The sequence below is a fragment of the Chelonus insularis genome, unplaced genomic scaffold (genome assembly GCF_013357705.1).
Source record: "Chelonus insularis isolate UGA/USDA-ARS -01 unplaced genomic scaffold, ASM1335770v1 contig_377_pilon, whole genome shotgun sequence".
Taxonomy (NCBI): domain Eukaryota; kingdom Metazoa; phylum Arthropoda; class Insecta; order Hymenoptera; family Braconidae; genus Chelonus; species Chelonus insularis.
In genome coordinates this window covers 91,826-104,649 of record NW_023276535.1, presented here as the reverse complement: position 1 = coordinate 104,649, position 12,824 = coordinate 91,826, and the positions used below count along the sequence as shown (strand labels likewise).

Genomic DNA, 12,824 nt, shown 5'->3' with positions numbered 1-12,824 from the left:
TTACTCAACGTTTATTAATTGATGGAAGCGAAATCTCTTCTGGGCTTTAAAAATAACTTGACACCTTCTAAAACTAACAGATTAGCTTTATTTCCTTTTTCTACGTGTGTTTATGGAGTGTACATCTTTTTTAAATTACTTTAATTTTGTTATAAAAAAAAAAAAAAAAATTCCTCAGTAAACAATATTTTTACAATAATTATTTTATTTTTTAGAATGTTTAAATATTTTTTTGTGCAATAGAAAACATTTTTATTAAATTTCATTGGTAAAAGGGTTCAAATGAGATTTTACTCCAATTTCATACTGTAGTATTGAAAATTTTTATCATTTTCTTTTTTATTTTATAGTAAAAAAATTTTTGGGTAAAATAAACTTTTAATTGTCATTCAACTAAGATCAAGTTAAAATTAAAGTAAAAATAACTAAACATTTAATAGCTATTATTTACAGTTAATTAAAATTAATTTTTCTTTAGAAAGGTATAAAAATATCCTTGAAAAATTAATCAGTGAATATTTATTATTTTAAGTGATAATAAATAGCATTAATTTCAACAGGGATGGTTTTATAATTAAAAATCAGTGAATGTACACTCTTTTACAGTGATTTTTATTTCTTTATTTTTAAAGAATCATTTTTATTCTTGCATTCATCTATTTACCATGTAAAGTAATTTTTTATTAGAATTTTCATTATAAAATAAAACTGATATAAAATATATAAAAAAATTAATTAAACTTGATTAATTATTCAAAGTATTATTAATATAAAGAATGCTACCAATTATAGTGAATAAAATAATTAAAAATATTTATCGTTTGAAATATGATTATTTATTAATTCTCTTCACACTGTAATCTTTCAATTTTCACTCTCAAAATCCTAATAAACAAATTTTCCAGCAATTACTACTGGACCGTCATTAACACGTCTAATTCGACAATTTTCCTCACAAATGGATGGCTAAACTTTGACAATGCAATTGGTAGGGTACACGAAAGACGTCGGCATAACTTCTTGCTCTTTAGGGACAAATCAACGGTCTTAATGAGACGTTCAATCAGTTGTGTGCTTGAGCAGTGGACAAATACAAGGTCCTCAAGATACGGAGTCGAGAGATTCTTGCTCATTATCGTTAGCACATGTGGGTTGAAATGTAGTCGATATATGCAGTTGGAGTAGTATATGAAGCGAACTGTCGTTTTGTTTTATTATTATACCGAAACCGTCGGCCAGCAGTTCCTCTTGTGAATGCATCAGCGACCAATGCTCATGGGAAAACGATCTAATTATCCGTGTCCCATTATCGCGCCCGTTGACAAATATATGTACTTGCGACGTAAACTTTGCGCTCGAATACGAATGCGTATTATTCAGTGGACATCGTGTTTTGTTTCCATTATCGAATAGAGATTAATCACATTTTCCCCATCGTTCTCTTTATATATACACTTTGTACATATACCTGAACACAATTTGGGCTGGGGTAATTTCAGTTGTACACGCGTGGCTACATCACAACCACATTCAATACTTGATCAATCATTACTAGAGTTGATGATTAAAAATCGATTTTTTCCTATAGATTTGATCATTTCTGAAGAACTCATTTCTATGCTTGCTTTGATGATGGTAATTTTTTATTAAACATTGTTTACAAATTGGATACTATTATTAATTAATGTGAAAATAGTTTTCAAGTCATATCAATCCAACTTTCTTTTGATGAATTCTTTATTTAATTTAATTGCTGTTGAATAATCATCATCATCAGGAGCTGTAAATAATTTTATAAACATTTTAGACAATGCAAAATCACTTACATCACTATCATTTTTGATATTTAATCACAATTGGGCCACTTAGTTCTGAACTATCTGACAGTTATTAATGGTACACTGAGAAAAACATTTACTTCATACAGAAAGTATTTTATTCGATAATTAACATCAAAATTTCAAATAGTCGCAATGAAATATTTCCTCAAAATTATGAATATTTTAATAAAATCATTTAAATGAATGAAATGTTATTTGCTTTCAAACTTGTCATAACATTGAAATAAATGACAAAATGTGTTTTTGATAGCAATATTATTGGATCAAATAAAATATAATCTGGAGAATACTCCAAGTTCCTTTTATTGATTAAATAAAAAATTCTTTCATTCCACGAAATTCTTTTCTTAGTGTATACCCTGAAAAAAACTAATATAAATTAAATATTTTGTTAATTAACAATATTATAAATAAATCTTGCAAATGAATCCTTTGTTTAGTCATTAAATAAAAATTAAAATTTATAAAATATTTTTAAATCAACACAATAGTTGCAATTATTTGGTAAAATATATTATGAATATTTTTTTTCTTCTCAGTATGTGTTCATATTTCAAAATTAATATCAATATGGTCAGCTTATCTTATTATTAAATAAATAATTTTATAATTTATCAATTATTATAATTTTTATTCAGAATTATTTTCACAACAGCACTCTTCCATCATAACAGCTTGATGATCCAATCACTAGAGCTATAATTTACTGCTTCACTTTTAATTTTAAATCAATCATTACCAATAGTATACTTCTACTAACAATGTTATCATCATAATCACTATCATTAACTTCAATGGTACCTGATAGACCAATTTTTAACACTACTTATATGGTAACAGATAAAACATCTTTTACTAAAATACCTTTCTCTGAGTCCAACACCTATTTTGGTGCTCCAATATTCAAAACTTCAAGTTATTGCCATTCTAATTTCAAAATTCTTTCAAAGAAAGAATGTTATCCATTTTTTTATTTCATCTTTATATCAATCCTTTCAAGCTTCTAAATTACAATTTATTTTTATAATAAATGAAAAATATTTTCAATTAAAATCTAATTGGCAAAATAATTGAATTTTTTTATTTATCATGAGTATATTTGTTAACATACTTTTAATATAAACATTTTATTATTATAAAGCAATTTTTATGGACAGAATTTTTTTATTTCTATTATTATTAGGTACTATTACTGAAATTTTATTTTAGTCTATATAAGAGATTTTATAAGAGAAGTTCATTTGTTATTTAAAATTAAAATAAGAATTAAAATTTAAATATTTAGTGATTCCTAAGGTTTTTAGTCACAGTGATGCTTTTATCTGATAACAATAATAATTTTTCTGTGATTCATTACTAAACATAATATAATATTATATTAAAATCTCTACAGTTATTAGAAAAATATATATCATCAGAATTATTGGGAATTTTTTTCTAAAAGTAATCCTTTGATGCACACATTAAAAAGATAATTTCTGAAATTATTAAATAAAAAATTTCAACTTATGATTATTCAAGTAAATATTTTATATATTTCAACATTCGATTTTTTTTTTTGTTATTTTTACTTTGGTGATCAGATGCATTTTTATTGTTTTATTTATTTCATTTATTAAAAATAGAAAAAGCGTTCTTATCGATTATAGATGTTTAAATAAAAAGTGGTGACAAAGAAATTATTCAAACGTAAGTCTTTATAATCCCACACTGAATGTCTCGTATCTTCATTAAACGATTTGATCACAGAAAAGGACACAATGGACACGTTTTCGAATTAGCAGTATTTCTATAGACCATAAGACTAGGGAGATAGAGAGCAAAAAAGAGATTTTTTGTATGAAACAATTGTTATAATTGGTTGAAAAGTATTTTTAACTTTAAAAATCTATTTCTCTTTAACCACAATATTTTAAATCGTTTTTTTTTTTTTTATTTTAATAAAAATGTAAATTATTCATAAAGTTAAAAATGCAAGAAAAAAAGTGAATGTGACTGACGTGAAAAAAATAATGTTGAAAAAAAAAAAAAATACAATGAGGAATTTTTCGATCCATTCAAGAATAATTACAAACTGTTTCGTTCCAAAACTTAGTGTAATCACTCAATTAGTTTTCAAGATATTTAACTTTACCCGTTTCGGAAGGACAGACACGCAAGTGGTTTCATAAGTATTCCCTTTTTGCTTCATATCAAACACATCCACACGAATGCACATAACACTGAAAACATAACACAAAAACTCTCCAGCAAAAAAAAAAACTGATTTTCATGTCAGAAAGTTATTAATTAAGAAAACTACAACAGAAGCAGCAGGGGAAAAAAGAGAAAATTTTTCGAACCACTTAAATATAGGCACAGGTCGCTTTTATATTCTCCAACACCATCAATTACTACTTTCTGATTCAAAGCAGCAATAAAAAAATGAAATAAAAAAGAGGAAAAAAGAGAAAATGATAAAAAAAATTCTTGACTATTTTAAGGGAGCTGTAAAATATTCTCTGCCTCGAGCGCCTTCTTTTTTTATCTTTCCTTGTCTCTAGGTTGTTCGCATGACGGGTGGGTTGAGGGGAGGGTTTGTAGAGGAAAGGAGAGGTGGGTAAGGTGGTGCTGTAGGGGTTGTGGCGTGTGTATGAAAAGAACGGTGACTGGCTGGCGAGTGGGCGAACGAGCGCGAGGGAACAAGAGCAAACTAGATGATGAGGGGAAAGGAATAGGCGACGACGAGCACCGCGACGTCGTGCGCCAGGATGGGATTTAATCTGTGTCCCGTTTCACGCTCAGCCAAGTGGAACCTTTTTGCCTCACTTTGCGGCATGACTCGCTTTTACCTGGTCGTCGCGTAGATTAACGCAAAATTATAAATAAAGAATGTGTGCCGTGTACATTGACGTATGCAAGCCGATGCCGTGTCTGTCCACTTACTTTTCTTCTTTTTCTACTCTCTTTAATTCCTCTTTATTTCACTCTTTCGTTTGCCTTATGCCACGATGCACTACGTACACTCTTTGTTCCAAACAGGAGCACTTCCCTGTCATCGTTACGAATATGAATGGCTTGCAGTTTTATATTTACTTGTCCTCCTGGTACTAATGTTATCAACGGGATTAATTGCTTTCGGGTGTTTGTTGTCATTATTTTAACAGAATAAGTGTATACATATATATATATGTTAATTGAAAAAAGTTTCATTCTTTTTTTAATTTAAAATCGATTTTATAAATCAATATTTGTTTGAATATACTTTTTTCCAATTTTTTTTTGTAAAACAATTATTTTTGAGTACATCGAAGAGAATTAATTTATTATTAATAGCTTTTATTTACTTTGAATAAAGCAAATTAATATTTGAAGAACCTCACTTTGATTAAAAATTATTGAAATATTGCAAATGAAATCATTTATCTCTTTTCAATTATTTTACTCTTAATTCATGGAAAATATATGTGTATTAAAATAAAGTGTATTAAATGTTAAAATTCTATACATTAACTACATTTTTTAGTCCTTTTTATACACTTTAAGGTACACAAAATTACATCATTTATTTATACAAGTGTTACTTTAATATTATTAAAACAAAATTAAAAGTTGAATTGTTTTCTTATATTAATTTATTATTTAATTTTTTTATAATAAAAATATTTAAATGATTTTTGAACAATTATTCTAAAGTAATAAAAAACAACTTTTCTTTTTCAGAATCCTAAAAAAGAATATTCTTAATTTTAATATAAATAGAATCATTCGACTGCATGAAATTCTATCAAAGAAATATTACCAATTTTTTGACATACTGAAACATGATTTTATTAATAATCTCAATCACTATTTTAAAAATAAATATAATCGATTGAAACATTAAAAATAACATTTTAAAAATAGCATACCGATAAACCTCATTAAAAATCCAAGCTGTCGTCCATTTTTCCCAAACACAAATGAGCTATAAAATAAATGAAAAATCATTGCGAGAATTCTCTCTGGCATTTATACTCGATTTAAGATAAACATTCCTGTCAATTCAATCGAACAATTTAAATTATACAAACCTGCCTTAACCATCATGATTAATATTCAAACAAACAAGAATAAAAGCGAATACAAGCATAAAAGATATTTAAACATAAACGAAGACAATTTTGACTGAATTACCAAGTGTTCAGTCAAAAGATGATTTTCTTGCTTATTTGCTTGTTTCATTGTCAGATACATGCCTTCAACTGAAAGCTTTGAATTACATTACTGACGACGTCGTCTTGCAAACAGAAGTAGGTCGTCGCAAGCAAGATTAATTAAATTCATTAATTGCAAGGTACATTTAACGTTGATTCTTCTCAAGTTGCTTCAATGAGCGACATTTTCTTCAATTCTTTCATTTATAACAACGTTACTTCTTTCCCTTGAATCGTGTAATAGCATTAGGCAATAAAAGAAAAAATGAAATGCTAGACATCATAAAGTCACTGTTGGGAAAACAACAATGAAATCTAAAAAGAGATTGAATTAAAGGGAGATGTGAATATATCATGAATAGGATTCGTATCAAAATAATTGGTAATATATTGAGATTATTTGTATGCAAGTTATATAGACTGGTAGCACGTCCGTGCTTGTCATTGGTAATCGACTAAGTGACAGATTAAACTCGTCGTTCTGATTCACAGAGGAGGATTTGATGCACGGGGGCGGTCCGGGTATTGGCGGGGGTTCTATGGTCGGTCAGAACTCAATATTTGGGTGCTCGGCTGCAGGACACAGTGGGGTCAACCAGCTTGGTGGCGTTTACGTTAATGGCCGACCATTGCCGGACTCGACGAGGCAAAAGATCGTGGAATTGGCACATAGCGGTGCGAGACCGTGTGACATTTCGCGCATACTCCAAGTCAGCAATGGATGTGTCTCCAAAATCCTTGGGAGGTATGTATTTTACACTCTCTTTCTTCTCCAACAACTTTTTACCCTCTTATCTTCATTTCCTTTTAAAAATAAAATAATTAAATATTTAATTCTAGTCTTTTTTGCGAATTAAACAAATTGATTTCTTAAAGAACAAATTGTTTTGATAAATAAAATTATTTATTACAAAAACTGGTATTTATTTGGATTAAAATAGATTACTTAGAGAGCGGAACATTCCCTTCTTGTTGCAGTATTTCTTTAAGGCATTCATTTATCTTGAAGATAAATCGTTTTTATAGTTGTAGTCAGTTTAATTGTATAGATCCGGAAGAAGTTAAGTTATAGATACAAATTGTGATCTCTGAAAAAGTTATATCTTCAATTTTATACATTATTTAAAATATTATTATTTATTAATACGAAATAAATAAATAAATGATCACAAAATTGTTGATAAATAAAAATTAATTTAAAAGAAACTTTTCTATGTTAATCTTGTATTGACTGGACTAAAATTAGTTGGACATTATGTATATTGGTCATTCGTAAATCAGTTATTTACAATCGTGATTTAATTCCCTATTTTACATAATAAGTTTTGAAATACTATTGTGTACACATTCTTTGTTGATCTATTTAATTCAGCATCAAATCTAGAATAATTTTCAAAAAGGACACTTGTATGAAAAGAAGAAGCTTCAGTAATTATTGGCTTCATAATAAACCTCACTACAAATCCAAGTGTTCAAGAACTAAACACTTAAAGTGTTTATAATGTTCAACGCCATAAACCAACTATAGCAATTTTGTGGACTAATTTTAAACGCCTCTTTACCAAAATGTTATAGTTTGTTTATTTTGTTTAACATTATTAACAATCAGGGTTTTTTATTATTAAACACTTTAAACGTTTTATTATTAAACACTCGAATTTTCCTGGATTCACAGTATAGGAATGTTATTATTACTGAAGCATAAATTTTGTGCAAGTGTTCTGTAAAAATATTATACCCTAGTCATTGTTTCATATGTATCAAACAATTTGTTGTCATTAAATTAATTATAATTATCTCTAATGATGTTTAAAAATTTTTATTATAATTGTTTAAACCTTGAAACAAAGTAAATACTATGTTTTCAGTAGTAAATTTTAATTTACAGTAGACAATAGAGTGAATGGAGACTGAAAATATATTTAGTTTTTTTGATAATATAAATTATTTTAATTTATCTTTTGTTATATAGATATTATGAAACTGGATCGATAAAACCTCGAGCGATTGGCGGCAGTAAACCACGCGTTGCAACAACTCCGGTGGTAAATAAAATTGCTGACTACAAGCGTGAATGTCCATCAATTTTCGCCTGGGAAATTCGTGATCGGTTGCTTCAGGAAGGCGTTTGCAACAATGACAATATTCCTAGTGTGAGTAAATATTATTTATTTATTTTTATTCTTTTTATTGTAAATAATATCCATCCTTTATTTCTTCGATATTAATTTAAATCATTTATATTGATTTTTTGACAGCAAAGTTGAGGAATTTTTATAACAATAAAGCTATAGAAAAAAATGAAGTGGATGGAGTTAATTCAATCTATTGATGAAAAAAAAAAAAAATGAACTTCAATATTTTAGAATTACTGCAGAAACTCATTTGAATATTAAAAAACATTTTTCAGAACTTTTCTTGTTGATGTTAAACTTTTTAAATGTTTTCTTTGAATATTTTCTCTTAAACTTAATAAAAATCTTATAAAATTGCATTAAAATTCGGAAAAAAAGCTTCATTTTTAATTTTTTCTCACAAAAAAATTCTTTTAATTTTAAAAATGTTCTTCAAAAGGATCATAAAACATCAAATTTTTATTTCAAAGTACATTTTATGCCAAACTAATACTCCATGATCTTGATTAATACAATGCATGCAACAATCACATAAAATCCATGCACCAAAGAAAAATAACATAAGTATAAAATAATTAAATCCTTATCAAATAGATCGGCAGTTAAAGCTCAGTGCTTAATGCAATAGTGAGCATGAGTTAAGAACTAAGGCACTAGAATGAAATATAAATCTTTAGGTTATTTGTGGCAATGTCCATTAGAACAAAGATGAAAGTAGAGAATGAACATCAGAGTCAGACACAGGGGCAGGCACTTACCCGTCGGATCTAACCACTCGACCCTAATCAAAGTCTCGTCAATTCGATAGTTTGAGTAGGGGTAATCGCTCCATTACGTGAAGTCGACGATGTCCACCCTCCTACTGTTCATCCCCTAAGATTTTTCTTCAAACATCCTGGCCATCATTACATCCCAAGACCTCAGGACACGCAATGGAACGCCGAGGTCACGATCGTTACACACACGTATTGAGATGACCGAGGGATTAGAGAAGCTTACTGGGATTGCAGTATGAGACGACCGGATAGGGGGGTAGTAAAGGCCACCCTATCTTTAGATGTCTGTTGAAGAAGATTGGCACGCGTATGTGTCGTTATCCACCGGTAGCTTAAAAGAAAAAAGGGACATTTGATCAATCGGATGTCCTAAAAAAAACAACTGTGACAGTTCCGGAAGTAGGCCATTAGGAATTGTCTGCGATGATCAAAATTATCCAAATGATTGGGAGGATTTTTAATAGATGGATGAACATTCAAATAAGGTTGATGCATATTAGGAATACACTAGACTCTTAGTTTAAAAATAATTATTACATAATTTTTTATAATAAATAAATCAGAGATATTTTTATTAAGCTCAAGAATAGGTGTTTATAAGAAAAATTGGTTTTTAATTTAAAAAAAAGTCTATTAAACTTTCAAAAAGCTTGATACGTATTATAGAGCTTTTATGTCATGTATAATACTTTGAACAACAATTTTTACAATTTTAAAAATCAATCTCAATTGAATTTCATTTAAATAAAAATACTAAAAATCCATCACCATTATTCCACCTTTTTACATTTTGGTAAAACATTGTAATTGTCTTTTAGTCCAAAAATGAAATATTTCGATCAAGTTATGAAAAGCAATTTAAAAAAAAAAAAAAGCTCTTTACAGAACCAACAGTTGATTATTCATTCAATAGTGGAAGCATTAATATCAGATATTTTGACAAATTTAGCATATCCTGTAGCTCGAAAATCTTGCATGTACCATGTTAGTCTTTTGACACTAGCAACCATATGAGCTGTCTGCAACTGAACTGATCGCCCTAACTTGCTCGAGTCTATCATTCTGGCTAGGGTGCCTCAGACTACCGGGGGCGAATGACGGAAAGCGGGTAGAGAATCAGTTTGAATGGGATCAGTTAAGCGTGTTGCACAATTATTCGTGTTTGGTCGCGCGTGTAATGGTCTGCATCGGTGCTGCGGCTGTTGTGCGGCGGACCAGTGACTGCCACAGAGGGTGCAGAAGTAAGAGAGGCTTACTACTGCTTTTACGTTAGTATATTGAACCTTCAAGTCGGCATCCACGCGCTCAGTCAACCCCCCAGGGTTATTTCGCGGGTACGATGTACCCAAATCAATTTCTAGTGATTTTAAAGTCTTCATTAAATTTTCATTTACTTTTGTTCAACATCATATTGACACGAACATTTTATTATCTGAATAATTATTCTAATGGATTTCTTTTTTTTTTTAGTTGGTTTTAAAAAGTTTTAGATCATTGTAATGAACTTTAGAATATGTTTGAAAAAATATTTTATTTATTTATGATCAAATTTATGAATCAGTATTAAAAAATTCAATCCAACTGACTCATGTTATTGCTTTAACTCTAATTAATTTTTGTAAAAAATAGTAAGGAATGATTCACTTGATCATGTGCTTAGATTAAAAATTTATTTTTTTTATTACTAATTCAATAAAAATATTTATATTAGTTAAATAATTTTTTCATTATTGTATCACTGGAAATCTAAGTGTTTAGAGACTAAACCTCTAAAGTGTTTACAATATTAAACGTCATAAACAAACTATAGTAATTTTGTAGACGAATTTTAAACGCTTCTTGCCGTTTACCAATATGCTGTGGTTTATGGCGTTTAACATTGTTAACACTTGGATGTTTTATTATTAAACACTTTAAACGTTTTATTACTAAACACTAGACTTTTCATGGATACGCAATGATTTTAAAAATCTATCATTTTTTTTTATTGAAGAAAAAAAAACAATTTTTGCTGTTTTGATGCAGAAAATTAATGTTTATTTCAATGTTTTACATGTTTTCTTTAATATTTACTACAAGAAAAAAATTGCATATCTATTTGATGATTTGATCAAGAACAGATGTAGGAGATTACTCCAAAAATATTGACACAGTAGAGAATTTATCCAGAGAAAAATCTATTAATGATTGTATTTGAATGACAAAGCGTGTATGTTACCCATTATGTTGGTCGAGTAGGTAGGGACATAGAGAGATACATCTCGTTATAACTTGAGAGTAACTGAACGTACCGTGACTCTTGGGTGACAGGAGGACATTGAGAAAGCATGACAAAGAACGGCAAAAAAATAGAGAAAGGGAAACTGGGGAAAGCGTTTTATATAATAATTGGATGGCGGTGTCCTTTCATCCTACTGGCTCTCCCTCAAATAACCTTACGTCTGTCTTTCTGAATAACTATTCGGAAATAGTCTCATCCTTTGCTCTTGTTCTTGAAAATTCTTTCAGAAAATGTACCACAGATATATTGTGATTCCCAACAATTATCTTTGAAAAAAGCTTTATTCTATAAATTTTCTCATTGTTATCAGGAATAAATACTTTGATGAAATCTTTTCTTACTGAATTTCGTCCAATCTTGATAAAATTACAAAAACATGAATAGATTAAGTGGGATGATTAAAAATGTTTGCTTCTATTTGTCATCCAGGTGTCCTCCATCAACAGGGTGCTTAGAAACTTGGCCTCGCAGAAAGAGCAACAGGCAGCGGCTGTACAGGCGCATCAGGGTGCTGAAAGTGTCTACGATAAGTTGAGGATGTTTAATGGGCAAGCAACAGGATGGCCACCAGCATGGTATTCAGCAACACCATCACATCATCCTCTAGCTACAGGAATACCTACAACTGTTACACCTGGAACTGGTCAGTCTCTCTTACCTGGTGGTCAACTTCATGGTCGTGATGATTCTCTGCTCAAACGATCTGGTAAATAATGGCCCCAATACTACCTTAATTTTCCAAATAGTTTTTATTTACACTATAAAAAATAAATAGGCATTTTTTGTTGATACTATTACTGAAATACTTTGGAAAAAATTCAAAGTTTTGAAACACATCAAATTTATATGTTTAATTTTTCTTCAAAACTCCCATCAAAATATAACTTCATCTCTAGAGATTTATTTTCTTTTCAAAAATAGCTTTTGCTTATGGTATTTTATAAATCCGACACCCCAATGGCTTTTTCCCACTAACTTTATTTCTCTTTTGTCAAAATTTTAAACTAGTCCTAATCCTTCTTCAACTCGAGTGCAGCACTTGGCACTTCCTTCTTGATTTATATCCAACTTTTCTCACCCACAAGTCCAAGTCGAGGTATTTTCGTGTTGATGTCAAAAATCTCATCTTATATATATTTTTATTTTAATTCATGGACATGATGCAACGTGTGCATTATAAAAGCTAAGTCTCCTTGAAGACATGTCTCAGATCAAATCCAAGAGTCTTACCTCAACACAGAACATTTATACGAGCGAAAATATGAGAGAGAATCTCTCATTCTCTCTTTCAATTTTATCGTCTTCTATACATTAAGTCTGTGCGCTTATAATAGGATCACCGGAGTCATTCAAGCGACTCAGATTGCGGGCGCAGATTGGCCCGCAGATGACGATTCCAGATGCGTCGGTGCCTCGTTCAATAGGCAGATTACCATGCTATGAAATGTTCTCTCTATAACGAAGGGTGGGTGAGAAAAGACAAAAATGTTCCATTGATCAATTAAATACAGAGTAATTAAACTTGAAAATTTTTAATATAAATCAGATTATTTATAAATAAAAATTATTTTAACTTCACATTTTTGATGAACATATAAAAATAATTATTCTTTAAA

General features: G+C 29.4%; 1 protein-coding gene across 2 annotated transcripts in view; it reads left to right on the top strand.

The window, feature by feature from the left end:
* The window catches only part of toy (twin of eyeless), a 31,756-nt gene that overhangs the window by 9,960 nt on the left and 8,972 nt on the right, over nt 1-12,824 (top strand). For both annotated transcript variants that reach the window (XM_035083951.1, XM_035083952.1), the window contains exons 3-5: nt 6,509-6,761; nt 7,989-8,169; nt 11,638-11,914. In XM_035083951.1, the coding sequence (XP_034939842.1) occupies nt 6,509-6,761; nt 7,989-8,169; nt 11,638-11,914 (711 nt within the window). The remainder of the gene's footprint in view (nt 1-6,508; nt 6,762-7,988; nt 8,170-11,637; nt 11,915-12,824) is intronic.